General features: G+C 45.6%; 2 protein-coding genes across 2 annotated transcripts in view; both read left to right on the top strand.

Moving 5' to 3' along the window:
• Positions 1 to 17,079, top strand: part of Ddx46 (DEAD-box helicase 46) — a 51,328-nt gene extending 34,249 nt beyond the window's left edge. The window contains exons 16-23 of the mRNA XM_021180249.3: positions 628 to 821; positions 6,097 to 6,234; positions 6,593 to 6,742; positions 9,851 to 10,024; positions 11,726 to 11,944; positions 12,587 to 12,731; positions 13,368 to 13,441; positions 14,623 to 17,079. Of these exons, the coding sequence (XP_021035908.1) occupies positions 628 to 821; positions 6,097 to 6,234; positions 6,593 to 6,742; positions 9,851 to 10,024; positions 11,726 to 11,944; positions 12,587 to 12,731; positions 13,368 to 13,441; positions 14,623 to 14,670 (1,142 nt within the window). The 3' untranslated portion in view covers positions 14,671 to 17,079. The remainder of the gene's footprint in view (positions 1 to 627; positions 822 to 6,096; positions 6,235 to 6,592; positions 6,743 to 9,850; positions 10,025 to 11,725; positions 11,945 to 12,586; positions 12,732 to 13,367; positions 13,442 to 14,622) is intronic.
• A 2,324-nt stretch (positions 17,080 to 19,403) lies between these two features.
• On the top strand, positions 19,404 to 20,012 carry LOC147000955 (gamma-aminobutyric acid receptor-associated protein-like 2). Its single transcript, XM_085831037.1, has one exon. It carries the CDS (start codon positions 19,481 to 19,483, stop codon positions 19,832 to 19,834), a length of 354 nt encoding a protein of 117 aa, XP_085687163.1. The 5' UTR covers positions 19,404 to 19,480; the 3' UTR covers positions 19,835 to 20,012.
• Positions 20,013 to 27,215: the final 7,203 nt, after the last annotated feature.

The raw sequence follows: 27,215 nt of genomic DNA, 5'->3' as shown, positions 1-27,215 counted from the left end.
GGCCCCTGAGGTGATTTTATTATTTGACTGTTGTGTATAATATGAACATAATATGTAGATATCTAATGGCTTTTAGTTCCTTCTGAATGGTGAAGTAGTGAAGTCTGAGCTTAAATTTTTGAGAAATCATCAGATTGATCTCTCTCTCTCTTTTTTTTTTTTTGGTTTGTTTTCGAGACAGGGTTTCTCTGTGTAGTGCTGGCTGTCCTGGAACTTACTCTGTAGACCAGGCTGGCCTCGAACTCAGAAATCTGTCTGCCTCTGCCTCCCAAGTGCTGGGATTAAAGGCGTTCGCCACCATACCTGGTTATTCGATTTTTTTTTTTTTTTAAGGTTTGTTTAGTTTATGGGAGTGAGTGTTTGGACCTAATGTGTGTGCTTTGTTCCCTCGGAGATGAGAACAGGGAGTCAGAGCCCCTGGAATTGGAGTTGTGGGCACCTGTGAGCTGTGCCACCTGTGAGCTGTGTCACGGTGCTGGGAGTTTACTTCTATCCACTGGAAGACACCTAGTGCTCTTTACCCCCGAGCCATCTCTCCAGCCCAGAATTTGTTTCTTATTTCTGTATCTAGAACTTTCTCAGTGGAAATGGAAAATTTCAACATTTGTCTCTTTAATTTACTTGCAGGTATTGATCAATATGACAGGGACAGTATCATAAATGACTTTAAGAATGGAACCTGCAAGCTCCTCGTTGCCACGTCTGTTGCAGCTCGTGGTCTCGATGTGAAACATCTAATTCTTGTAGTGAATTACAGCTGCCCCAATCATTATGAAGATTATGTGCACAGAGCTGGGCGGACTGGAAGAGCGGGCAACAAGGTAAGCCCTTACAGCCGCATCTGTGGTAGAGCACAGGCGCTCAGTAGGATAAAGCCTTACAGCCGTGTCTGTTACAGCACAGGTGCTCAGTAGGATAAAGCCTTACAGCCGCATCTGTGGTAGAGCACAGGCGCTCAGTAGGATAAAGCCTTACAGCCGTGTCTGTTACAGCACAGGTGCTCAGTGTGAGGGGTGGGTAACAGAGGTTATGGTGATATTTTGAAAATCTTTAAATTAGCAAGACATATTGGGTGTTAATCATGTATACATGTATCTTTGTGTTCTTAAAATTATCAAATGCCGATCTCTAGAGATGGTGCTGCAGTTAGGACCATTGTCTCCTTTTGGCAGAGGACCTGTGTTCTGTTTACAGCACTCACATGGTGTCTCCCAGCCATCTGTAACTTCTGTTCCAAGGGATCTCGGTCCCCTCTTCTGGTCCCTCTAGGCTCCAGGCCTACGTGAGGTGGCGCACAGACATGCAGGAAAATACTCATAGAGATTTAAAAGCAAAAAGAACATTATCAGGAGCTCTCGTGCTCTCTAGCACGTAGTGGTAACAGCTCGTGTGTCTCCAGATTTTCTTCTCTTTCTAGCATGTTCTGCACATAGAGATGCTTATTTGTGTACTTCAGGGTATTTCAGTGCCTTTTGTTGTTCGTTTTCTCGGCTTGACTGTCATCTAGTCAGTATAGCATCTGAGGCAGTTGTTCTCAGCCTTCCTAATGCTGCAACTTGTCAACACAGCTCCTCATGCTGTGGTGACCCCAACCATAACATCATTTTTGTTTTTATTTCATAACTAATTGTGCCACTTTTATGAATTGTAAATATCTGATATACAGGATGTCTAGTAAGTGACCCCAAAAGGGTCAGGACTCACAGTTGAGAACCACCATTCTAACCTTGCTGCTTCATTTGGGCAATCAGATTTTACTTTGTCAGGACTATCCACAGACTGTATATGTGACACCACATGCAAGAAAGCAATTATTTTTTTCTGTTATTCTATTTTGCAGTGCTGTGTGTGGAACCCAGAACTGTAGCAAGCCCCTCACCACTAAGCTATGTGCCCAGCTAATTATTCCTTTTTTAAAAAGAAAAAAATTAATATATTAGTTTTTATTTACATGGATGTTATCCCTGCATGTTTATGTATCATGTGCATATATTGCCCAAGGAGGCCAGAAAAGGGCGTTGGGTCCTTTGGAACTGGAGTTAGGACAACTGTGAGTGCCATGTGGGTGCTGGGAATGGACCCAGATCCTTTGCAAGAGCAGTCAGTGCTCTCACCCACAGAGCCATCTCGGTCTCCCTTCCCCCAGTAATTACTTTTGAAGGCATGAGAGTATTTGTTATGAGAAATGAGGTGATTAACCTTAGGTGTTGCGTCCTGGGGTAGCAGTAGTGCTTATCAGGTCTTCACATCCGTGGTTTCGTCCTCAGTGGCCCAGTGAGGTAGCTATGAGTTCATTTTGTAGATGAGAAACTTGGGGCACGTAAAGCTGTGTCACTTGCACGTCCTTACCTGAGACATTCTGAGGAGCCTGGAGAGGTGACTACAGCTTAAGAACACTGACTCCTCCTATGGAACACCTCGTTAAGGTTTCCAGCATGCCCATCCTGGCTCACAGCTGCCTGTTACCCACTTACTTCCAGGGGGCCCTGGGCCCTCCATGGGCTCCTGCACACATGTGGTGGCACAAAGGCATACTTCAAATATATGTACACACAAATACGTGAATAAAGGGTTTGGTGGTGGTGGTGTTCAGTTTTTTGTTTTTGTTTTTTAATAGGCAGTGGTGGTGCACATCTTTAATCCCAGCACTTTGGAAGTAAAGGCAGGTGATCTCTGAGCTCAAGGTTAACCCGTCTACAGAACTAGTTCTAGGACAGCCGGGGTACAGTCAGGAAAAACAAACAAACAAGGAGTAGCAAGTGTATGTTTTAGGGGCCACATATACTCTCACTCTTGTCTTTGTGTGTGTGTGTGTTTATAATGGTGGAAATCAGGACTCTTAGCCCCTGGGAAGTGCAGCAGCTGAGCCTGGCTGGAAGACTTGGCATTGGCTTCTCCTGACAGTGGGGATAGGATGTCTGTGAAGGCGAGAACCCAAGTGTGGTTTGCCTCCCTTCCTTGTCCCAGGCTTCATTTTGCTTGAACTAAAACGTTGCAGGGGACATGTGAGGGCTTAGGCTTTGCAGACTCCAAGGAAGGTTGTGTGCCTGAGTCAGCGGTGTATCTGAGTGCGTATTGACTGCGAACACACTCTCTGTGCACTAGAAACAAGAACAGAGCGTGAACATACATCCTCTTAATACCAGCAATTGGAAGCAGAGTTAGAGTCCAGACTGCCTTGCGCTGCACAGCTGTGGAAGGCTGCGTATCCAAACATCCTAAAACTAAGTCATTAAAGCTGAGGACTCCAAACGCCGACTTGTGTACACAGTCCCAGAACGTACAGAGCCCAGGCAGGAGGCCCTGCCATTAGTTCAAGGCCAGCATTTGCTATAGAAAGAGACTGTGCTTCAAAAAAACCCACAAAACAAACATCTTGAAAGGGGCTGGAGAGCTGGGGCTGATTTTCCGGAGGACACTGGACTCTCATTCAAGGGAACCAGCACCCTCTGCTGGCCACCAAAGGCAGTGCCTCTATGTGGTGCAGACATAACATGCAGGCAAACACTCATATACAAAAGATAAATATTTTTTAAACATTTATTTTTTATACGTATGACTGTTTTCCTTGTATGTATATGTGTGTACCATGTGCATGCTTGGTGCCTGGGAAGTCAGACGAGGGCTTTGGGTCCCATAGAACTGGAGTAATAGATGGATGTGAGCCACGTGTGGGTGACTGGAATCAAAGCTGGGTCCTCTGCAAGAGCAGCAAGTGCTTTTAAATGCTGACCCATCTCTCTGCCCTGGAAGTATTTTTGAAAACTAGTATCCACTAGAGTGCTTTCTTTATGGGGGTTTAGTGTGCATTCTTATTGGTGATTCAGTTCAGTCCCTCCTCCCCACTGCTCTTTCTTCCCAGCCCTTCTGCTCACAGCTCGGGTACTCTGTGTCTTGCCCTTCCCCTTTCTTCCTCTCTTTCTGATTTCATGACCTACCCTCACCCCACATGTGTGCATACATACATAAAAAGTAAAGAGAGGATCCACATTGATCTTTTCAGTCTGTCTGTCTTCATTTAACCCAATGATTTTTGGTACCACTTACTAAAAATGTCATGAGTCTTCTTTTCATCTGTATAAAATTGTGCTCTGTGTGTGTGTGTGCACTGAGTTTTCATCCGTTTATCTGTTGGTGCCTCTGTGCTGCTTAGCAACTGCAAATAGTGCCTTCCTCCCTCCCTCTCTTAAGTTTCTTGCCACAGGGTTTCTCTGTCTCTGTGTAGCCCTGGCTGTCCTGGAACTAGCTCTATAGACCAGGCTGGCCTCTAACTCACAGAGGTCTGCCCGAGTGCTGGGAGTAAAGGCATGCTGCCAAGGCTCCATTTGTCATCTTAGTGTTAGCTGTTCTGACTGGCATGAGATGGAATGTCAAAGTGGTTGTAATTTGCTTCTTCTGGATGCTAGACTGGAGAGATGGCTCAGTCAGTGTGGGTCTGGATTCAGCATCAGCACCCATGTAAGCAGCCATTGTGCAAGCATACACTTGCAACCCCCATGCCAAGCAGGCCGGGGCACACACACAGGTAGATCCCTGTGACTCGCTGGCCAGCCTGCCAAGCTTGCTTGGCAAACCTAGGGCAGTGGGTGACCTGACAGCACCTGAGGATGGCTGCCCAACCTTGCCCACTTGATCCACATGTTGTGTGCTCTCTCAACAAGCATGTACATACTAGAGTACATATTGGTCATTTATTTATTGAGTTCATTGCCCTGCTGATACCTGCCTTCGTTTGTTTGTTCATTCTGCCAGTTCTCCATATAGCTTAGCTCTTACCCTCTTCTGGAGTAGAATTGGCAAAACATTTCCTTCCGGTTTTCTTTGTATTAACAATTTTATTTACTTATTTAAAATTCTTTTTCATATACTAGGTTTTGGTTGTGCTTTTCCTTCCATTCTTTATGGTGTCTTTTACTGCTGGTTATTATTTCCTTGGCTGTGAAGCAGCTTTTACACTCGTGTGATCCCATTTACCAATTCCTAGGGCTGTTTCCTGTGCTGTTGGAGGCCTTTTCAGAATGTTCGTATGTGCCTGTAGCAGACATTATAGTGGTAGACTGTTAGGTGTGAAGAAGAATAAAAACCTGTCTGAGAATAGACTGGCCTCTTGACGGTGAGGGAAGAGGCCAGCCTGACAGGAGCAGTGGAAGGTGAATCACTCCAGCAGAGGGAGGCTGAAGGTTCAGTGCGCGGTGGAGAAAGCCTGTAGCTGAGACAAGGCAGGGACACTCCTCCGTGCAGGACCCGAGCAGACACCTGTCAGGAGCTGCAGCCAGCTGCCGTAGCTCCCTGGTGTCTGCTAGGTGTTTGTAAGGGCTTGGGCTGGAGAGGATGTTCTGTTCCACCCTGGACTCTGCAGTGGGAACTTAACGCAGCCTCCATAGCCGATTGCTGCTCTGACATCACCTTTGTTTGCTCGCTCCTTTTGGTTCCTCCATAGTTCCTAACCTCAGATTATACAAGAAAGCCAAAGAGATGAGCACAGCATAATATTGACACAAGAAAACAGACACACAGATAACACCGAAAATAGAGTCCAGTAATAAAGCCACGCCGCCATAACTGTATTTTTTCAAAGAAATGTCAAAATCTACATTGAACTTAAGGCGGCGTGATGCTGTCTACATCATTGCTCCTCCTCTTAGCTGCACATGCGCATACTCTTTGCCACCTTTGCCTCTGTGTGAACTTAGGATTGTTTTCCTCATCAGTGATGAATGTCATTGGAATTTTCTGGGCATTGCATTGGCTCTGTGGATTCTTCCTCAGTAGTGTGGCAATATCTCATTATTAATCCTTCTGTCAGTAGCTACAGAAGGTCTTTACATCTTGTAGAATCTCCTTCAATGCCCCCCGCCCCATCTCATATAAAGTCTGGATGGGCCTAGAACTCCTCATGTAGCTGTCTGTACCTGTGTGCTGGGATGGAACCGAGGGACCTGTGCACACTGGGCAAGCACCCTAGACTTCTTTTTTAAGCGTCAGTGAGATGCTCATTTTCTCCTAAGCTTGTCATTATTGTTTTCCATGAAAGGCCTGGGTTTCTCCTCTTGACGGTGACTCATTTTGTTTCATTGTCCTTCTCATTGTCATCAGGGTTATGCCTACACCTTCATCACAGAGGATCAAGCTCGATATGCTGGTGACATCATTAAAGCTCTTGAATTGTCAGGGACGGCAGTGCCTCCTGACCTAGAAAAACTCTGGAGTGACTTCAAAGATCAACAGAAAGCTGTGAGTTTTAAACTTCCATTGGAGGAACCATTAGCATGACTGTGAGATCATTATATGATAACTGTATTTAGTTTTTGGTGTTTTGTTTTGTTTTTTGGGATAGGGTCTCTCTGTGTAGCTCTGGGTATCCTAGAACTTGCCATATAGACCAGGCTGGCTTTGAACTCTCAGAAATTTATTGCCTCTGCCTCCCAAATGCTCATGTTAAGAGTACATATCTTGCATATTTGAAAAGAAAAATTGCGAAAATAGAATCTTCTCTTTTGCATAGTGTTTTTGTTCAGTTGGCGTATTCTACTTTGAAAATATTTAATAGTATTTCTCTAAAAATTAACTTTGCTAACTTTTTTCTTAAAAGGAAGGAAAAATAATTAAAAAGAGTAGTGGCTTCTCTGGCAAGGGATTCAAGTTTGATGAAACAGAACAGGCTTTAGCCAATGAGAGGAAAAAGCTGCAGAAAGCTGCTCTTGGCCTGCAAGATTCTGATGATGAGGATGCTGCAGTTGATGTAAGTATTGAGTCTGCACATGCACGATGGGGTGGTTCATGATAAGTTGAAGAAGAACCACAGTAACCTGTTTAACTTGTTCAGTGCAGCAGTTGCCTAGCATACCTGCTCATAGGACAGCTTTTGCATAGAGTAAACTCCATCTCAGGCTAGATGTGGTGATGCTCTGTGTCCTATGGCACTCAGAGGGCTGTGGTCGGAGACTCCGGCCAAAGTACAAGGTGGACCTGGGCAGTAGAGCAAACTCTCATATAATGGCTACATTTAACCTCCCTGAGAATAGTGTGTCCAGCCTGACCATGCCATTGAGACCACACTAAGCACAGACAGGGTGAGTCTCCTGGTGTGTGCATGTCATGTACCACACGAGCCTAGCATGAGGTAAAGCTCCTGTTTGGTCATTGTAGTGAGTCAACTCAAAAGGTAGCATGCTAGAGTGGGCCTGGTAGCACAGCCTTTCATCTCATACGGGAGGCAGAATCCCTCTGAATCCCGTGCTAGTCGGCTCTGCAGAGTAAGTTGCAGGCTAGCCAGGGCTCCATAGTGAGATCCTGTCTCAGAAGACAAGAAAAAACGGTGATGAGGAGCAAGTCGTTAAATCCACCCAATTTTCAAGGTGAAAGTCACTGATAGCTTTAACCATGTTTAAAAACCATTTGTCACACACATGCATGCAAAATAAATATAAATGTGATTTTTTTTTAGATTTATTTATTTATTTATTTACAGTGTATACACTGTAACTGTCTTCAGACACTCCAGAAGAGGGCATCAGATTTTTGTTACGGATGGCTGTGAGCCACCATGTGGTTGCTGGGATTTGAACTCAGGACCTTTGGAAGAGCAGTCGGCGCTCTTAACCACTGAGCCATCTCACCAGCCCATAAATGTGATTTTTAAAAGCAAGAAAGAAGAAAGCTTAAGCCAGGGGCTAGAGAGGTGATTCAGCATGGTGAAGCGATCTGCTATTCTTGTAGAGGGCCAGAGTTTGTTCTCAGCACCCACATCAGGCAGCGGCAGTGTCTTCTTTTAACCTCCTTGGTAATACCTGCACTCATGCTTGCTGTATACCCCCACCCCATCCCCCACACAGGTAGAATTATAAAAAGTTAACAGTGTCAAAAGCAAACTTTCAACTTGTACCATATAAACTCCTCATTTCTGATCTTACATATTTAGATTTTCAATAGTGTGTATGCTGTTTAAGTTAAACCAGCCTCACTCAGTTAAATGTTCACTTCAACAAGTACCCTCACTAATTTCTTTTTAAAAAAGAAGCTAGCAGCTGCTGGGCGTGGTGGCCCACGCCTTTAATCCCAGCACCTGGGAGGCAGAGGCAGAGGCAGAGGAATCTCTTGAGTTCGAGGCTAGCCTGGTCTACAGAGTGAGGTCCAGGACAGCCAAGGCTACACAGAGAAACCCTGTCTTGAAAAACCAAAAAAAAAAGAAGATAAATGCAGACCATTTCATTGGAGAAGACAGCCACAACATCTGAGCTGCTCTGAAGAGGGCAGTTCTGCGACCTCCGTCATGGTCCCTCAGCTCATTGTGGGCAAAGCTGGGTTTTGTTTTGTCCTTTGTGTTTTTGTAGTTCTGTTCTATTAACTTGATGGTGTGTGTGTATGTATGTATGCATGCATGCATGCATGCATGCATGCGCGCACCGTGGCATGTGTGCGAAAGTCTGAGAACAGTGTGGTTGACTCAGTTCTCTCCTTTCTTGTAGATCCTGGAGCTCAGGTCACCAGGTTTCTTTTTTGTTTGTTTGTTTGGTGGTTTTTGGTTTTTTGAGACAAGGTTTCTCTGTGTAGCCCTGTCTGCCTTCCGAGTGCTGGGATTAAAGGCATGCGCCACCAAGGCCCGGCTAGGTCACCAGGTTTCATGGCAAGTACCTTTACCCTCTGAGCCACCTCACCAAGCCCTGTTGAAAGACATCTTTTAAAACAAAAGACGTGGGCTGGTGAGATGGCTCAGTTGGTTAGAGCACCCGACTGCTCTTCCGAAGGTCCTGAGTTCAAATCCCAGTAACCACATGGTGGCTCACAACCATCCATAACAAGATCTGACTCTCTTTTCTGGAGTGTCTGAAGACAGCTACAGTGTACTTACATATAATAAATAAATAAATCTTTAAAAAAAAAAAAAAAAGACGTGGAAGCAGGAGAGATGACTTGGAGAAGGCGCTTGCCATGTAACCCTGGCCACTTTTGAGTTCTCTACCCAGAACCCAACGTAAGGATGGGAGGAAGAGCCAGCTCCACCATGTGTCCTTTGAGATGCACACACCCACACATCAATAGCAAGTGGTCTGTCGTTTCCTGGTTTGGTGAGAGTATAGCTAAGTTTCTAGGGTCTGCATGACGTCTGTTGCTCTTGCTCATAGGGAAGCCAGTCTTCATTTCCTTATCCCTTTGTTTGTTTGTTTGTTTGTTTGTTTGTTTGTTTGTTGGACTGGGAGTTGTTATGTAGCCTGCCCTGGCCTGCCAACTGCTGATCCTCCTGTCCCAGTCTCTGGAGTGCTGGGATTAGAAGTACATGCCACTACATCAACCCATTTTTCTTCATTCAAAAAAAATAGGCCAGGGATGTGGCTCAGTTGGTAGAGTGCTTGCTGGTCTGACCTCTAGCAGTGAACTGAGTGCAGTGGTGCAAGCCTGTATCCCCAGTAGCCCCTGCACTTGGAAGATGGGGCTGGAGAGTCAAAGGTCAAGATCTGGGCTGCATAGGTGACAGGTTTAAAGCACTTACTGCTCTTCCAGAGGGCCCGGGTTAATCCCAGCATCCACATGGTGGCTCACAAGCATCACTAACCATGGTCCCTGGGGATCCGACGTCCTCTTCTGACCTCGTCAGGCCCCAACCTGAAAGACACCACGCACGGTGTACAGACATATAAGCCCTCAAAACTCACATAAATACAATGTACAAAAAAAATTTTTTTTTTGTTTTACTTTGTTTTCCGAGACAGGGTTTCTCTGTGTAGCCCTGGCTGCCTCTGCCTCCCAAGTGCTGGGATTAAAGGCGTGCACCGCCACCACCGCCCAGCTCAGTTAATACTTGTAACGCAGTGTTTACTAACCCCTGATTTGTTTTTCTCTCCTGCCCTAGATTGATGAACAGATTGAAAGCATGTTTAATTCAAAGAAGAGAGTAAAGGACATGGCTGCACCCGGCACGTCCAGTGTGCCCGCGCCCACTGCAGGCAATGCTGAGAAGCTAGAAATCGCCAAGAGATTGGCTCTCAGAATCAACGCTCAGAAGAACCTGGGCATCGAGTCTCAGGTATTAAGTAATTTGTCCCGAGCCATTGCTGCTGTTGCCGTGAAGATCCAGAAATGGAAAGAGTCTTTTTCTTTCTTAAAAAGCAGGGTTTCTTACAGCCTAGGCTGGCCTTGCATTCTCTGGGTAGCCACGGGTGACTGTGAACTGCTCATCCTCCTGTCTCTACTTCCTACACGCCAAGTTTACAAGTGTCCTGTGTGAAAGTGTGCTTCAGAAAGTGTGCTACTTTCTTTTTTTTTTTTTTAAGACAGGGTTTCTCTGTATAGCCCTGGCTGTCCTGGAACTCACTCTGTAGCCCAGGCTGGCCTTGAACTCAGAAATCCACCTGCCTCTGCTGGGATTAAAGGCGTGCGCCACCATGCCCGGCCAGACACTACTTTCAATGTAGATCCTTTCCAGGAGTTAAATTGAGCACAACAAAAAAGTTTTGTTAGAGATGGACTATTCAAGAATGTTTTATGCTCAATGCAGGATTCTGTGATACTTTCCTTCAGAAGGTCTCTGCGTGCCCCTTTCAGAAAGCCAGTTAGTCATGTTAGCCATGCATGGCTCCTATGGAGCAGACACGCAGCCCCAGGCTAGAATCTGAAACTTTGCTTTGGGGACCTGATGCTGAACATGTGTCTTTCAAGCCACGGTGCTGGGATCACGGCATGGCTCACCACTGTACTGCATGCTTTCAAATGTCTGTGTCTGTAATGTCTGTGCAAATATTCTAAAATTTAAAAATTTAAAGCTCCTAAATGTTTTACTCCCCAAACATTATGGATAAAAAAAATCCAGTTTATACTGCAGTTTTGTCTTACCAAAAAATGAAAAAATTTAATTATTTTTTTTCCTAATCTGTTTCATTGGGTGGGTCTATCAGGTATAGCAACAATTTCCTTGATATAGGAACACCTAATTCTCATTCAAAATAATTTGTTTAAACAGTAGAGTGTGATGTTTTCTTTAAACATTTCACATGATTTGTGTTTTGGAAGGTTTTAAGATTCTGTGGTGTGTTTTGTTGTTATTTGTTTGTTTGTTTGTTTTGGGGGGAGACAGGATTTCTCTGTGTAGCCCTGGCTGTCCACACTCTGTACACCAGGCTGGCCTTGAACTCAGAGATGACTGCCTCTGCCTTTCCTGTGCCGGGATTACAGGAGTATGCCATCACCTTTAAGTAAAATAGACTCTTTCTAGAATGCCCAAAGGATGATGTAATTAATTTTGACAGTATTTTGAAGATTCTGAGTGAGTCACTTACTATAATGTATTGAGTGTTTGGATGGATTGTGTGGGTGGGAAGACTCAGCGGTGGTGCTAGCACAAGCATCATACTGCAGTAGAGATGCCTAGTGGTCATGTGCTATGTGTCGTATTGAGAGTCAGCTCACGACCAGTGTCTATCTAGTGAGATGAGGTGGGCTGCTGAGTATCCCTCTGTCCTGGATGAGAGAGGGGTGAGTGACAGCATAGCTGTGGACAGGGCTACACAGGACATGTGGGGCTCTGGGGGAGTCGTCTGTGCTGAGGCCGAGGTGCTCTCTGCAGCCGAAGTTTTTTTGTTGTTTGTTTTTTGGGTTTTTTGTTTTTTTGAGACAGGGTTTCTCTGTGTAGCCCTGGCTATCCTGGAACTCACTCTGTAGACCAGGCTGGCCTCGAACTCAGACGCCCGGCTGCAGTGGAGGTTTAACTGGAGCTCTTCCTTAACTGTAGGATGTGATGCAGCAGGCCACCAACGCCATCCTCAGAGGGGGCACTATCCTGGCTCCCACTGTGTCTGCGAAAACCATTGCAGAGCAGCTTGCTGAGAAAATCAATGCCAAGCTCAACTACGTGCCTTTGGAGAAGCAGGAGGAAGAGAGACAGGAGGGTGGGCAGAGCGAGTCTTTCAAGAGATACGAGGAAGAATTAGAAATTAATGACTTCCCACAGGCAAGTAACAGTTTTGCAGTAGAGACACTTCTTTACGAACAGAATCCCTTCCTTAAAGTATAGAAACTGTTTGCTAGGCTTTAGGTGGTGGTGGTCTGTGTTGGTTTATTTCTTGGTGCAGGCTTCGTAGTACAGCCTGGCCTCCAAGCCGTCATGCAGCTAAGGATGGCGATGGCCTTATTACCTGATCTCCTACCTGAGTGCTGGATCACGGGTGCACCACCACACCTGGGTGTGCTCATTCATTGTTCAGCACTGGAGAGAGAAGCTAGGACTTGATATGTGCCAGGCATGTAGCACTTCAGTACTTTAGCACTGAGCTGTATCTCCAGCCCCTGAAACAGGGTTATCTTTACATGCACAGTAACTATTTGGTTTTTACCTATATAGGTGCTGAATTGATACATTTCAACTCAGAATTTTAGGCTACTTGTATATTGTATCTTGTTTATTTGGGGGAGGGGCACAGGCATCAGCTTGGAAGTCAGAGGACAGCTTGCAGGAGTTCTCTCACTGGGCAGGTCCCAGGGGTTGCGCTCAGCTCGTCAGCTGGGCAGCAGGGACCTTTATCCACGGAGGCTCCCCCCTGCTCTGAGCCCAGATTGTTATGTGGTAATGTGACTCCCCAACCCTTTCTTTCAGACGGCAAGGTGGAAAGTCACCTCAAAGGAAGCCTTGCAGAGGATCAGCGAGTACTCTGAAGCAGCCATCACAATCAGAGGGACCTACTTCCCTCCCGGCAAGGAGCCCAAAGAAGGAGAGCGGAAGATCTACTTGGCGATCGAAAGTGCGTACTGTCGCTTCTGCTGGACGCTTGAAGTAGATCACAGTTGGTATAGACAGAGCACCGTCAGTGTGAAATTGTTAGTAGAAAGATGGAAAAGAAGGAACACCTTTAAGAAATCAGTTTTCTGTTGCTTGATGTCTTACTAGGAGTTCAGTAACCAGATAAATAATAAATCAGAAAGATCTATTTATGGGATTTAAGTTTGAAAATTTCTATAAAGTATGAATTTTAAGGATATTCATGTTTCTTTTCTCCTCTTCCTCCTCCTCCTCCTCTTCTTCTCCTTCTTCCTTCCTTCCTTCCTTCCTTTCTTTTCTTTTCTTTTTTCTTTTTCCTTCTTCTTCCTCTTCTTAAATACTGAGCATTTCATGATTTTGTGTGCTTGCTGTTTCTGCATGGTTCTAATTTTAGTACCCATGCTGTCTGAGTGAGCTAAGGGCTGACACAGGGTTCACTGATTATGTATTTTGGTTGGAGTTTAAGTTAAAAGGTAAACCAGCAGTACTGGCTCACTACCTTGGTGGGCAGTGCACTTCTGACATGACTTGAGGTGCTGTCTTCTGGACCTCCTTCATGTGGAGAAACAGCCAGTGTGGTGCAGTAGTGTGAACCTTTTGTTTTCTAATGAATCATCAGGTGCCAACGAACTGGCCGTGCAGAAAGCAAAGGCAGAGATCACCAGGCTCATAAAGGAGGAACTGATCCGACTGGTGAGTGGAGCCTGAGGCCTTCCTTTGATTGAACTTCAATACAGACAGGCATAGGGACCATAAACCTTGCGAGCGGAGCACCTGTGATCACAGCACTCTGGGAAGTAGAATTCAAGGCCAGGCTGCTGGGCTATTTAGAGACCCTATCTCCACACAGATACCTTGATGAATTTGTAGAGTAGGCACAGCCCTGTAGTCACTATCCATGAAGACGTGCAGACTGTTGCACTCTCTAGAAGCTTGGTCTATGACCCCCACATCACTATTCTCGCCCTCAAATACAACAAGTCCGTGGCTGTAATGTTGGAGATTAGTTCTGTGTATTGTCACTCTGTGGCTCTTGTGTGCTGCCCGCTGGTTTTATATCAGTTTTATATTGAGGAGGCCAGTCTGTTGTAGGTTGCAACAATACATTCCTTTACTACCATGCCATCCTCGGCATCTAGGCCCAGCCAAGCAGTCCAGGGAGGGAGAAGGGGAGCCAATGGCAGGGAGCAGAGACTCAGACAGTCCCCAGTCTTGTTAGGGAACCCACATCTGCTGCAGATATGTAGGGTCTAAGCCAGCTCCTGCACGCTCCTTGGATGGTGGCCCAGGCTCTGTGAGCCCCTATGCTCCCAGGTTAGTTGACTGTGGGTCTTGTGGTGTCCTTGACCCCTCCTGCTTGCTCACCTCTATCTCCCACTCTTCCACAAGACTCCCGGAGCTCTGCCTAATGCTTGGCTGTGGGTCTCTAGGTATCTGTATCTGGGGGATAAAGTTGCTCAGAAGACAGTCATACTAGAATCCTTCTGTAAGCATAGCAGAGGATCATTCATAGTGTCACGGGTTGGCTCTCTCCCATAGGGTGGGTCTCAAGTTGAGGCAGTCATTGGTTGGCTGTTCCTCAGTGGGAGCAGAGTTCTTTAGTAAACAATTCTGTCTCCCTCCACTCAGTAGCATGATTTTGGAGATGGGATTTATCCATAGCTCTTACTGTCCCAAAATTCTCTGTGAGAGTGCTGGGATTTAAGGCATGCACAACTACACTGGCTAACAGTAGCCTATTTACTTACTAACTGACTTACTATTTTTGGTTTTCCGAGACAGGGCAGTTTTACAGATTGTTAAAGAAAGGGATCTTAAATATTGACTTCTTTGTGTGTTTTTTCTAACCTTCTGCCTTTTATTTTCCATCATAGCAAAATTCATACCAACCAACCAACAAAGGACGATACAAAGTATTATAAACATCGGAGCCACTTTGTACCTTTGCTGTCTGTGACGTTTACAGTGTATTGTAAAGTAAGACTTTTAAAATTCTGTCTTGCTTATTTTTTAAATACAAGAAACCAGTGTTTGTTCAAGAGGTCGTCTGTAAGTACTACCCCATACCCATCCGAAACCATCTGCATTAGACCTGTTTTCAGAGTGTGATGTTCTTCAATGTAAACCTTAGATACCAACACTTTAAATATCTGGAAGACATTGGAATTTTGTACTGAATGCTGTAATAAAGTCTGTCAGGCACTAAGGCCACTGACCTGTCCTTTCAGTGGAATTGTGGTGCGTTCATCACCTAAGAAAGGTAAAAGGCCCTGGTCATAGCCTGCTGGCCTTCTGAGCTGACACCTCGCAGACTGAGTGGAGCATGTGAGCAGGACCCTAGAGTGCTGTGATGGAAGTTTACAAAACAGGCTCAGGGTTTTTATTTTAATTTTACCTGAAACGAGTAATAGTCAAGCCCTGGTTTATAAAATTAAACATAAGTAGTATAATGGGATTTCTGCATTTCTTTCTTACTTCTCCCTACTTTTGAGAAAGTCACCGTGGGGCCTGGGCTGGCCTTGAACTTGTGATCCTCCCCCAGCTGTCTCTCCAGTGCTTGGTTTTAGCACACTGGGCTCTCCACGTCTTTCTACTGTGCTAGTGTTACTATCTAAGGTTTTCTCTCGCCCCTGGTTTTGCCTAAGTGCTGACTTCTTTATTGACTCCTTTAGAGAAAGCAATTATGACCAACACATCCTCCATGTTAATCCTGCCCCCCAAGTGTGTCTTCAGTCATTGATGTTATGGTACATACTCTACCGTAATACTTCTAATCTGACTTCCCTTTAGGATGATGGAGTAGGTTATGAATTTTCCCCATTATTAAAACGAGGCATGGTGGTGCATGCCTGTAATCATCGCACCTAGTAGGCAGGGGTAGAAAGATGATGAATTTGAAGCCAGTTTGGCCTTATATAATAAAGCCTCATGTGGAAAAACAGTGCAGGCAAGGCTGAGGATATAGTTCAGTGGTAACACACTTGCTTAAGTGTGCCCCAGGTCTAATACAAGAAAACAAAGCATTTTTGTTGCTACTGGTTGTTGGGCAGGCGAGGTGACTCGGTGGATGTGAGTCTTGCTTTCAAACCTGATCACTCAGTTCAATATCTTGGATCCATATAGCAGAAAGTGCAAGCTGTTCTATGATCCGCATGACTGTGCATGTGTGCTCTCTCACGCACACACAGGTGTAAATAAATGTAGTAAATCGAAATAAAGAAATTATATCAAATACTGGTATTTACATTTCAGACCGCAGCATTTCTTAGTAAAATTTGGTACACAAAGAATCAAAAATTGCTTTTAGAGCATTTGAGGTCTAATTCTGAATAATTGGATTACCTAAAAAGACAGAACAGTTTTTATTCTCGATTTAAACCAGGTGTGGTGGCACCCACCTGTAATCCAGCCTTTGGGAGGCAGAGGCAGGATGGTCCCTGAGTTCAAGACCAGCCTGTTGTCCTCTGCATCTGGTTTTACATAGTGAGTTTCAGGCCAGCCAGAGCTACACAGTGAGGACCAGTCTTATAAAAAGAGAACAAGCAAATATATGTGTATATATTGTTGATTTAGAGGTTGATTTTAAGTCAGAGCATACTAGAGTTGTTAAATACTTTTAAGGCAAGAGCAGTGACTCAGTGGTTAAGAGCATCTGCTGCTCTTTTTAAAGACCCAGGTTCAGATCTCATCACCCACATGGCAGCTTACAGTTGTCTGTAATTCCAGTGAATAAGTCTAAAGAACAATAAATAATAAACCAGTGTAACATATTTAAAAGCCACAGTGACAGCCACCTGTCCTACTTGTTAAGTGTAAGGTTTCTTGTACTAGAAAAGTAAGAACTACTTGGGAAATATTTTTAGATCTTCACATACCCAGTTACTTCACTTCAAGAAAACAGTAGTTACCACTAACAGCAGAAGGAACTAGAACATCACACTGGAATCCCTGTCACCAGCACTTCTTCCAGTCTTGGTTTATTTATTGCTTCTCATCGCCCAGGTGTAGCTTGTTACTTTCAGAGTACACAGCAGCCACACCAGTGCAGCGGTGCTCCTGGAAACTCCACACTGGTGTGGTGGTGCTCCCTCGACTCCCTGGCTCCCTGGAGATTCAGAAGTTACATCGTATCACGTTTTCTGTTTGTGTATCTAAGAAGCCCTGAGAGCATTTTGTCCTAAAATGGAATATTGCCCAGTATATCTGTTAGTGTCAACACTAACTGATTTCTAAAGTTTTAATGATGTACAGAGTTTAATTTGTTTTTAATGCAATATCAATATTTCCTCAGGCTCTCTAAATTCCTTACAGAATAAAGTTGATTCAGTCGTCATTGTCTCAGATTATCTTTCCTTGAGTGCTTTGTCTTTTGTTTTTTCTCTAATCTTTTTATTTGTGGACCTCTACGGGGAATATTAGTGTTGGTATATCTTCTTGCATTTCTTAAACAGTCTCACTGTGCAGCCCCAGCTGTCCTTGGACATACTTTGTAGACCAGGTTGGCACTGAACTCACAGAGATCTACATGTTTGTTTCTGTCTCCCAAGTGCAGGAGAGCATACATGGTGTGCATTTTTTTTTTTTTTTTAAGCAAAAAATTCTCACCGGGCGTGGTGGCACACACCTTTAATCCCAGCACTCGGGAGGCAGAGGCAGGCGGATTTCTGAGTTCAAGGCTAGCCTGGTCTACAGAGTGAGTTTCAGGACAGCCAGGACTGCACAGAGACACACTGTCTCAAAAAAAAAAAAACCAAAAACAAAACAAAAAGAGTGAGTGATGATGCATGCCTTTAATCCCAGCAGTTGCAGGCAATGCAGGTGAATTTTTGAATTTGAAGCCCACCTGATCTACAAAGTTCCAGGACAGCCAGGGCTACATAGGAAAGGAAACCCTGCCTCAAAGCAAAGCAAACAAGAAATCCTTTCACTTTTGGTTATCAAGTATATATAGTCTTTTGTAACCTGGTTGCCTTGTGTGAGCCTTGGGTCTGTTCTTCATCATCCCAGAATAGCCAAAGAAGAAAAAGGGGGTACAGATATGATGAAATCACATCACCAAGCTCCCAGCAGCTCACTCCCAGCTCACTCCGCACATACTTTACGTGATTCTGTGGGTAGCTGGCCTTGTTTGAGTACACATTCTGATTAGTGACCACAGTGCCTCTGTGACTTGTGAGTCTTTGGAGCGAGCAGCAGTTTAGATCCCGTTTGTTGACATCACACACACAAACCAATGTAAGGAATTACCTAGAGTTGATTTTTGTCTGTTGTAAATGGAAGTGCAGTCTTGACTTGGGAGGTTTATGAATGTGTCCAGCCTTCTGTAGGGTCTGCGGCTGCTTTTTGGTTTGTTTTGTTTTTTTTTAAACTTTACATTCCATATACTCTGCGTGTGACTGTTTGTTCTTTCATGTGTGTCACTGTGGCTTGGATATGGGGGTTGGGAAACAGGTCTCAGGAGTTGGAACTGTGCCTCTGCCAGAGGGGTCTGAAGTACAGCCATGAGCTCCTCTGCCCACTGAGCTGTCTCACCTGCTCCACATCAATTTCTCAAGAATGGAAAACTAGAGAACAAAGTTCCTGCCACCTGAGCTGCCTTCCTCGCACTGAGCTCCTTTTGCCACTGGGCTGAGCACAGTGTGCACGTCACACACAAATGAAAAGCACTGGCCATTTTTATTGCACCCAATACTACTTTTTGGGTTTTTGTTTTGTTTTTGAAACAGTGCCAGTATCCTCTGTAGTCTTAGCTGGCATGGACCCCTGATGTCTTGCTCCCTCGAGTGTTAGGATTACAGGTACAAGGCACAGCCTGCTACACAGAGCTGTACTTGTGTTTATTGCCCACCCCATAGAATGTAAATTTCCTGAGGCTAGAGACCGTGTAGTCCTCCATTATCAATACCTACAGTCAGTAAATGCTTGATTTTACAGACTGAGTTGTGTGTCCAAGGCAATACACATAGCAAGAGGCAACCTTTAGGGCTCAGGTGTGTTTTGACACTCAAGTCCTGGGTTATGCATGATGTTGGACTTTGGCTCCCGATTAGGATATGCCACTGCAGGGCTGGAAATGGAGGTCTGTGGTAGAGCCCAGCATTTGTGAGGTGCTGGGTTCCTAGCTACACATCTGGCAGAAAAAGAACATGCTAATACTGTGTTTGTTGTTGTTTTGGGGTTTTTTTTGTGTGTTTGGTTTTCATTTTGGGTTTTTTACTATCTGCATGCTGCTTCGGAAGAAGGAACTGTAGGGACAGCAAACAAGCTTGTTGGCCCGGAGGTGGTTGGCTACGTACAGGTGTTGGAAATTAGTTCTAATGCTGTGTCTTATTTTGGCTCCCAAAAGCTGTGGTGCTTCCAGACCTGAGGGTCCCTGCCCCGAGCTGGCTTTGATTGATAATAAAGAATTGCTGTACAGCCATTGACAGGGCAGGACTTTTAGATTGCATGGGCAAGAGACTGAGAGAGGAATACGATTTAAGAGCTGCAGAAGAAGCCGGGCGTGGTGGCGCATGCCTTTAATCCCAGCACTCGGGAGGCAGAGGCAGGCGGATTTCTGAGTTCGAGGCCAGCCTGGTCTACAAAGTGAGTTCCAGGACAGCCAGAGCTATAAAGAGAAACCCTGTCTCGAAAAAAACCAAAAAAAAAAAAAAAAAAGAGCTGCAGAAGAGGTTGTGGTTGCTTCGCCGAAGTCTGCGGCTCGGAGAGCCGGCTCCGTCGCTTCCCGTCGCCATGAAGTGGATGTTTAAGGAGGACCACTCGCTGGAACACAGATGCGTGGAATCCGCGAAGATCAGAGCGAAGTACCCCGACCGAGTTCCGGTGATCGTGGAAAAAGTCTCCGGCTCTCAGATTGTTGACATTGACAAGAGGAAGTACTTGGTCCCGTCTGACATCACTGTGGCTCAGTTCATGTGGATCATCAGGAAAAGGATCCAGCTTCCCTCCGAGAAGGCCATCTTCCTGTTTGTGGACAAGACAGTTCCACAGTCCAGCCTAACTATGGGACAGCTTTACGAGAAGGAAAAAGATGAAGATGGATTCTTGTATGTGGCCTACAGCGGAGAGAACACTTTTGGCTTCTGAGGCCCTTGCTGGGCTAGGTGTGCCCTTCCTGCTTGTGTCTCTTGTAAATAACTGGCTGTTCTCAGTTACTCTGCCAGAGCCTCCACAGACCTACTAGTGCATTTGTAACTGGATTTATTTCTTAATATATTGGAAGGTTTTGTTTCCTTAGATTAGTAAATTATCATACAGAGTTTTATTTTCAGTGTTCTTTTTGTGCACTGTCCTCATGGCTATATGCTCCAGGGAACCTGTCCTCTGGGAATCATATTTAATGAAGATATTTCCGTAATGAAGGGCGGTAGGTGTGGTGGTAAAGGGAAAAGGAGAGGCTGATGCATAGTTCTGGATTATGTTGAAAGTGTTAGATGGCTAAGTATTAAAAGCACCCAGATTAAATCCTTAGCAATCAGAACACTTGCTTCACTAGATTTTGCCAACTGCAAATCATGTTGGACTGAGCTAATCTGTTCTTCTTTCTGAGACTATTAAGGTAAATAATTAACAATAAAGCCTCCTTATAAAGGCATCACGGTGTGACCATGTCCGTCATTCACCTCCACGAGTCAGGAGTGGCTCCTGCCTGTCAGGCTTGGAGGAGGGCTTGCAGGGGAGAGAGGCCTAGCCTAGGATGGGAAGTGCTGATATCAAAAAGGGATTGGTTTTTCAGTGGTCAATACAGTCACAGGTTCAGATTTCAGGACTGTGTAAAAAGGTGTATACTGCAAAGTCTCGCTTTTACCACTTTTTCTGATCTCTGCTGCTTATGGAAAATTGTATGGGTTTCTTTACAGTATTTGAGTAGCAAAATTTTAAGTATGAATATACTTTTTTTTTTTTTTTGGTTTTTCGAGACAGGGTTTCTCAGTATAGCTCTGGCTGTCCTGGAACTCACTTTGTAGACCAGGCTGGCCTCGAACTCAGAAATCTGCCTGCCTCTGCCTCCCGAGTGCTGGGATTAAAGGCGTGCGCCACCACGCCCGGCTTATGAATATACTTTTAAAAAATTAAAAAAAAAAAAGAGCTGCAGAAGAAAAATCATCTAACAATGTAGCTGGGAAGGGAAAGTGGTCCAGGGGTGGGGGTGGGCGTGGGGGTGCTGGACTCCCCAGAGGCAACAGGGCAGCAAAGATAAAACAACTCGGTGCCCAGCCTTTGAGCTAGTCAATGTTATCAAGGTTAGCTGGTGTATGTGTCTCTTTCAAGAATCCAAAAGGCTCCTGGCTGGGTGCAGGATACACTGGACTCGCTGGAAGCCAGAGTGGTTTAACAAATTCACTGCTACATACAGGAGCATAGGTTGCCGAAAGGCAGCCGCACTATTGAGGAGTCTCCTCTTACATGATCCTTATGGGGCAAGGAAGGGGATCTTGATCTCCTGAAGGCTTGTGAGCCAGCCTTCCCCTCCACTGACCTCAGACTGTCTCATGTTGGAAGCCAGAACAGCTCTCCAGGCACAAAAGGAGTGTGAGAAAGTATCTTCTCTCCCCCAGAGTCTGATTGAGATCTCAGCTGAGAACGGAGAGTTCCAGCACAGCCAGTGTTTGCTGTGAAGACTTGAAGGATGCTGCTTTGTTTCTGTAGAGAATTCCAGGTAGAGAGCTGAAAAGATGGCTCAGTGGGTAAAGGCAAAGACCTGAATAAGGTTCCTAAGACCCACATGGTGAAGGAGAGAACCTTCCCACAAACTCTGTGACGTGTGCAACCCATGCCTCCAAATTAAAATATAATAAAAACGAGTGCCATATGTTCAGCTCAAAATCCCTGTAACCTTCAACACCATCTCATCCTGACTGTCCTGGAGCTCTCTGAAGAATCCTTCCACCCCCCATTAAACCTATTGTTCATCGCTGTTTGGGGGGTGGGGGTGAATTCTAGATTACACTGAGGAGTACCTGTAGGGGTGACTCTTGATGTCCTACTCGATTGGGTCTGTAATCAACAGAGACACCTTTGGATGGGTCTTTGAGGGCACGTCCAAAGAATGTTAGCTCTAGGAACTGGGAAATGCTGCGTGCAGAGTATGTGGTGGGCTCAGCTTCTGGAGCCCAGGAACCAGCAGTGCTGACTGCTCCTTCGCTCTTTCCTGGCCAGTGCACCGCCGCTACCATCACTGTTGGTTTGCTCTCACATATGAACCCACCCTCGGGCCTTCTGGGCTAGCTTGGGACTGCTGAGGAAGGCATGTGGTCCATCATGGACCGACCAGCCCCTGGGTGCTCAGCCATTCCAGCATGCAGACAGCCATTGTACATCCCAGCCAGTGTTGGTTAAAGCAGGGTGTAGTGGCTATTTCTGGTTGTCAACTTGACTATATCTGGAATGAACTACAATCCAGAATTGGAAGGCTCACCAGTGACCCTAATCTGGAGGCTGGGAGATAGAAGTTTCTGACCTGGATCTTGGTATGGAGATCTTGAGGCATAGTGGCTATGGATTCCAGAAGATTAAGACAGGGAAATCTCAGCCGGGTGTGGTGACGCACCCCTTTTATCCCAGCACTTGGGAGGCAGAGGCAGGTGGATTCCTGAGTTTAAGGCCAGCCTGGTCTACAGAGAGTTCCAGGACAGCCAGGGCTATACAGAGAAACCCTGTCTTGGAAGGAAAAAAAAAAAAAAAAAAAAAAACTAAACAAAGAAAGAATGAAAACAAAAAGCTGGAGAGATGGCTCAGAGGTTAAGAGCACTGGTTGCTCTTCCAAAGGTTCAGGTCCCAGCAACCTCGTGGTGGCTCATCATCTAAAATGTTGGTCTAACGCCCTCTTCTGGCATGGCGGTGTAAGTGTAGATAGAACACTAAAATGAATAAAATCTTTAAAAAAGGGCTGGTAAGATGGCTCAGTGGGTAAGAGCACCCCACTGGTCTTCCGAAGGTCTGAAGTTCAAATACCAGCAACCACATGGTGGCTCACAACCATCTGAATGAGATCTGACTCCCTCTTTGTTTTTTTTTGTTTGTTTGTTTTTTGTTTTTTTTTTTGGTTTTTCGAGACAGGGTTTCTCTGTATAGCCCTGGCTGTCCTGGAACTCACTTTGTAGACCAGGCTGGCCTCGAACTCAGAAATCCGCCTGCCTCTGCCTCCCAAGTGCTGGGATTAAAGGCATGCGCCACCACGCCCGGCTGACTCCCTCTTCTGGAGTGTCTGAAGACAGCTACAGTGTACTTACATATAATAAAAATAAATAAACCTTTTTTAAAAATCTTAAAAAAAAAAAAAAGCAACCAAAAAAGAGTAGCCTCATAGACTCACATTTTTCAGTGGCTTAGGGAGTGGCACTAGGTTTTTGGGGCTTTCAAGAGCCCAAGCCAGGCTTAGTGGCTCTCTCTTCCTGCTGCTGCCTGTGGATCTGGATGTAGAACTCAGGTACATCTGCCAGCACCGTGTCTGCCAGCTTGCTGCCATGCCTCCCGACATTGTGATCATGGACCAAATCTCAGAAACTGGATGTCAGCCCCAATGAAATGCTTCTCCCCATCCCCCAAGACAGGGATTCACTATGTAGCCCTGGCTGTCCTGGAACTCTCTATGTAGACCGACTGGCCTCAGAGTGCCTGAGGATCTATCTGACTCAGCCTCCTGGGTGCTGGGACTAAAGGTGTGTGCCACAGCGCTCGGCTCTCAATGCTTTTGTGAGAGTCAGCATGGTCGTAGTTTTCTTCACAGCCATAGCACACCTGGCTAAGACACTGAGTCAGAAATGTGGAACACATGCGTGATTCCAGTGCTGAGGAAGCAGAGATAGGTGGTCCCTTGGGGCTTGCTAGCCAGCCAGCCTGGCCTGCTTAGCCAATAAGAGACTGAGGAAATGAGGTAATCGGCAGTGAGGACCAGCGCCTGCTTTGTCCTCAGCCCTCTACTTACATGCACAGAGAAAAAAGAAGAGATCTGAAATTAGATGTTAGACCTTGCTGTCTCTTAAAATCCACCACTTTCTATCTTTCTTACAGGTTCTAGCACTTTCCCTAAATTCTTTGTTGTGAAGTTGGAGTTCCTTTGTAATGTATGGGGGTTTTTTGGTTATTTTTTGTTTGTTTGTTTTGTTTTGTTTTTCGAGACAGGGTTTCTCTGTGTAGCCCTGGCTGTCCTGGAACTCACTCTGTAGACCAGGCTGGCCTCAAACTCAGAAATCCGCCTGCTTCTGCCTCCCAAATGCTGGGATTAAAGGCGTGCGGCACCACACCCTGCGGCTAATGGTTTTTTTTTTTTTTTTTTAATGTTTCTTTTTCTTACAAACAGTAACCAGTTCTCTTAACTCCTTGTCAGCCCTCCTCCCAGTTTCTAGCCCAGCCCTTCAAATGTTTCTCCTGACTGGTTGTCCCTCAGTTCCCCAGCAGTCTGCTCAAATAGGAACAGTCCCTTCTGTTTCCCCAATACTAGCTGCTCAAAAAGAGTGAATTCTCACACTTTTGCTCAAAAAGAGTGAATTCTCACTTTTTTGCTTTTGTTGTGCAAACTTTGCTTCTCAATTTAAAACTATTGGTTGAGGGCCGGGCGTGGTGGCGCACGCCTTTAGTCCCAGCACTCGGGAGGCAGAGGCAGGCGGATTTCTGAGTTCGAGGCCAGCCTGGTCTACAAAGTGAGTGCTAGGACAGCCAGGGCTACACAGAGAAACCCTGTCTCGAAAAAACCAAAAAAAAAAAAAAAAAAAAAAAAAAACTATTGGTTGAAAGAAGATGCCTACAGCCTGTAGCTGGGCAGAAGAGAGGTAGGTGGGGCTTTGGTTCCCTGGCTTGGGGTCTGGGATGCAGACAAGGAGGAGAGAAGGAGGGAGGAAGGGAAGGAGGAAGGTGCCATGGGGTGGATGGGTGGTGAGCAGATGGCCAGGAGGGCCGGCCGGCCAGTTGGAATAGGAGCAGCCCAGGTGGAGCATGGCAAGTTATATTTTGGGACAGTTGATAGGGAAGCCGACAAAGTAACATAGAGGGTTGGTGTCTGCTCAGGTCTAGTACTTGTCGGGCTTATCATAAATATGTTCTGTGTCTCTTCCTTAGGATGAGGTAAAACCCCCAATTAATATTTACCACCACCACAACTATTCTAGCATGTCTACTCAGCTAAGCTTCTCCTGGCTCGGCTCTCACTGGCTTTCTTGTCTTCTCACTCTGCCAGCCCAGTCCAGCTTCCACTCACTGTCTCCTGACAATATCGTCTCTGGCGCAACTCAGCCTCTGCCCAACACTCTCCTGTTTTCACTCTGCTCATTCTCTCTCTCTCTCTCTCTCTCTCTCCCCCCCACCCAGCTAACCCTACTCCCCTCTCTCGGCCTCTGCCTGCTTTTTATATCCTCTCCTGTTCCCAGAAGTCCAAGAGGCAACTGGCACTGAAGGTCATAGGGTCAAGCAGTTCTAATGGGCCAGTTGCCTAGCAACTGGGGGTCTTTTAAAGGGCCAGGGACACAAAATAAACCACACTACATACCTCCTATGAGTCTGCCTTTGTGTCTCACATCCATTGAAAGTTAGGATTCCCCAAGACGGGCTGGTGAGATGGCTCAGTGGGTAAGAGCACCTGACTGCTCTTCCAAAGGTCCAGAGTTCAAATCCCAGCAACCACATGGTGGCTCACAACCATCCGTAATGAGATTGGATGCACTCTTCTGGAGTGTCTGAAGACAGCTACAATGTACTTACATATAATAAATAAATAAAAAAAAAATAAAAAAAAAAAGGATTCCCCAAGACAAACCCTCAGTCCTATTGAGAGCAGTGCTCTCCAGAAACCATTGAAGGCTGCATGTGTGTGGTTTCTCAGAGAACAAGGAGCCAAGCACAGCCTCTCCTCAGTCTGAGTTGGAGATCTATAATTGCTTTCCTGCTAAACAGTCACTTTCCCAGATGTCAACTCAGTTTTCTATTGTTTGAGACTAAGCCGCTCTGTTGAGATACCAAATCTTTCAAGTTCAGACTCTATTTTAGAGAAGCTGACCTAATTTTGAACTCAGGTAAACTAGCAGGCTGGTACCTAGCATTAGTTTCCAAGTTGCCCTCCAACAAAACCTGAGCCTAGCCGGGCGTGGTGGAGCATGCCTTTAATCCCAGCACTTGGGAGGCAGAGGCAGGAGGATTTCTGAGTTCGAGGCCAGCCTGGTCTACAAAGTGAGTTCCAGGACAGCCAGAGCTACACAGAGAAACCCTGTCTTGAAAAAAACCAACCAACCAACCAACCAACCAAACAAACAAACAAAAAAACCTGAGCCTAACTCCAGTCTCTAGGCTAATACCCAACAAGACCAGAGTTTCCAGGTTACACTATCAACAAGACCAGTGTCTCCAGGTTATTTCCCCAACAAACCTGCACCCCAGGTTACAAGCCCACCCCCTGCCTAATGATCACCAATGCAGAGAGGAGCAGAAGTTAAGTTTATGATATGACTCCCAGGCTAGTGAGATGGCTCAGTGGGTAAGAGCACTGACTGCTCTTACGAAGGTCATGAGTTCAAATCCCAACAACCACATGGTGGCTCACAACTACCTGTAATGAGGTCTGATGCCCTCTCCTGGGGTGTCTGAAGTCAGCTACAGTGTACTTATATAATAATAATAAATAAATCTTTGGGCTGGAGCAAGCAGGGACTGAGCGATTGGAGTTGACAGGGTGAGCAGGGCCAAGTGGAGTGAGAGGGGTTGACCAGAGCGAGCAGAGGTCCTAAAAAAAAATTCAAATTCCCAGCAACCACATGAAGGCTTGCAATCATCTGTATAGCTACAGTGTACTCACATACATAAAACAAATAAATCTTAAAAAAAAAATGCTATGACTCCCAGCACCAGCCAATTGTGTTAAAGGGCACAGGAGCTTTCCAATTAGATGCTTGGGCATGCACTCGGTGCTTCCTCTAAAGCCTTGCCCTGATAGACATTCGGCCCCCCCACCAAAACCATCCTGTGTGATGGTGGTGTGTTGGGTGGGCCCATGCTAGAACGAATAGAATAAAGACCCTACTATGAGCTACATCAGACCAGCTTCTGTGTGTGTTTTGGGGGATCACTAACATTTCCCTGGCACAACATTGTCAATTGTTCCCAACCTGTGGGTGGAGACTCTGGAGATCCTCTATCTCCAAAAGCTCCTTGGATGCCATGGGGAATCTAGGGTTATTGTTGCCTCCTGCTGGGCAGGCTTTGGTTTTCCCTCAGAAGTCTAATTTCTTTCTTTCTTTCTTTCTTTCTTTCTTTCTTTCTTTCTTTCTTTCTTTCTTTCTTTCTTTCTTTCTTTCTTCCCTTCCCTTCCTTTCCTTTCCTTTCTTCCTTTTTTTCAAGATTTATTTATTTATTTCCTGTATGTAAGTGTACTGTCACTGACACACCAGAACAGGGCATCAGATCTCATTACAGATGGTTGTGAGCCACCATGTGGCTGCTGGGACTTGAACTCAGGACCTCTGGAAGAGCAGCCATCTCT

Source organism: Mus caroli, unplaced genomic scaffold (genome assembly GCF_978045245.1).
Source record: "Mus caroli unplaced genomic scaffold, Mus_caroli_1 scaffold_15, whole genome shotgun sequence".
In the NCBI taxonomy this organism is placed as follows: Eukaryota; Metazoa; Chordata; class Mammalia; order Rodentia; family Muridae; genus Mus; species Mus caroli.
The sequence above is the reverse complement of the archived record's forward strand: the minus strand, read 5'-3'. Positions and strand labels throughout refer to the sequence as shown.

Coding starts and splice junctions, on each gene's coding strand:
- LOC147000955 (XM_085831037.1), top strand. CDS start 19,481: ATGAAGTGGATGTTTAAGGAGGACCACTCGCTGGAACACAGATGCGTG.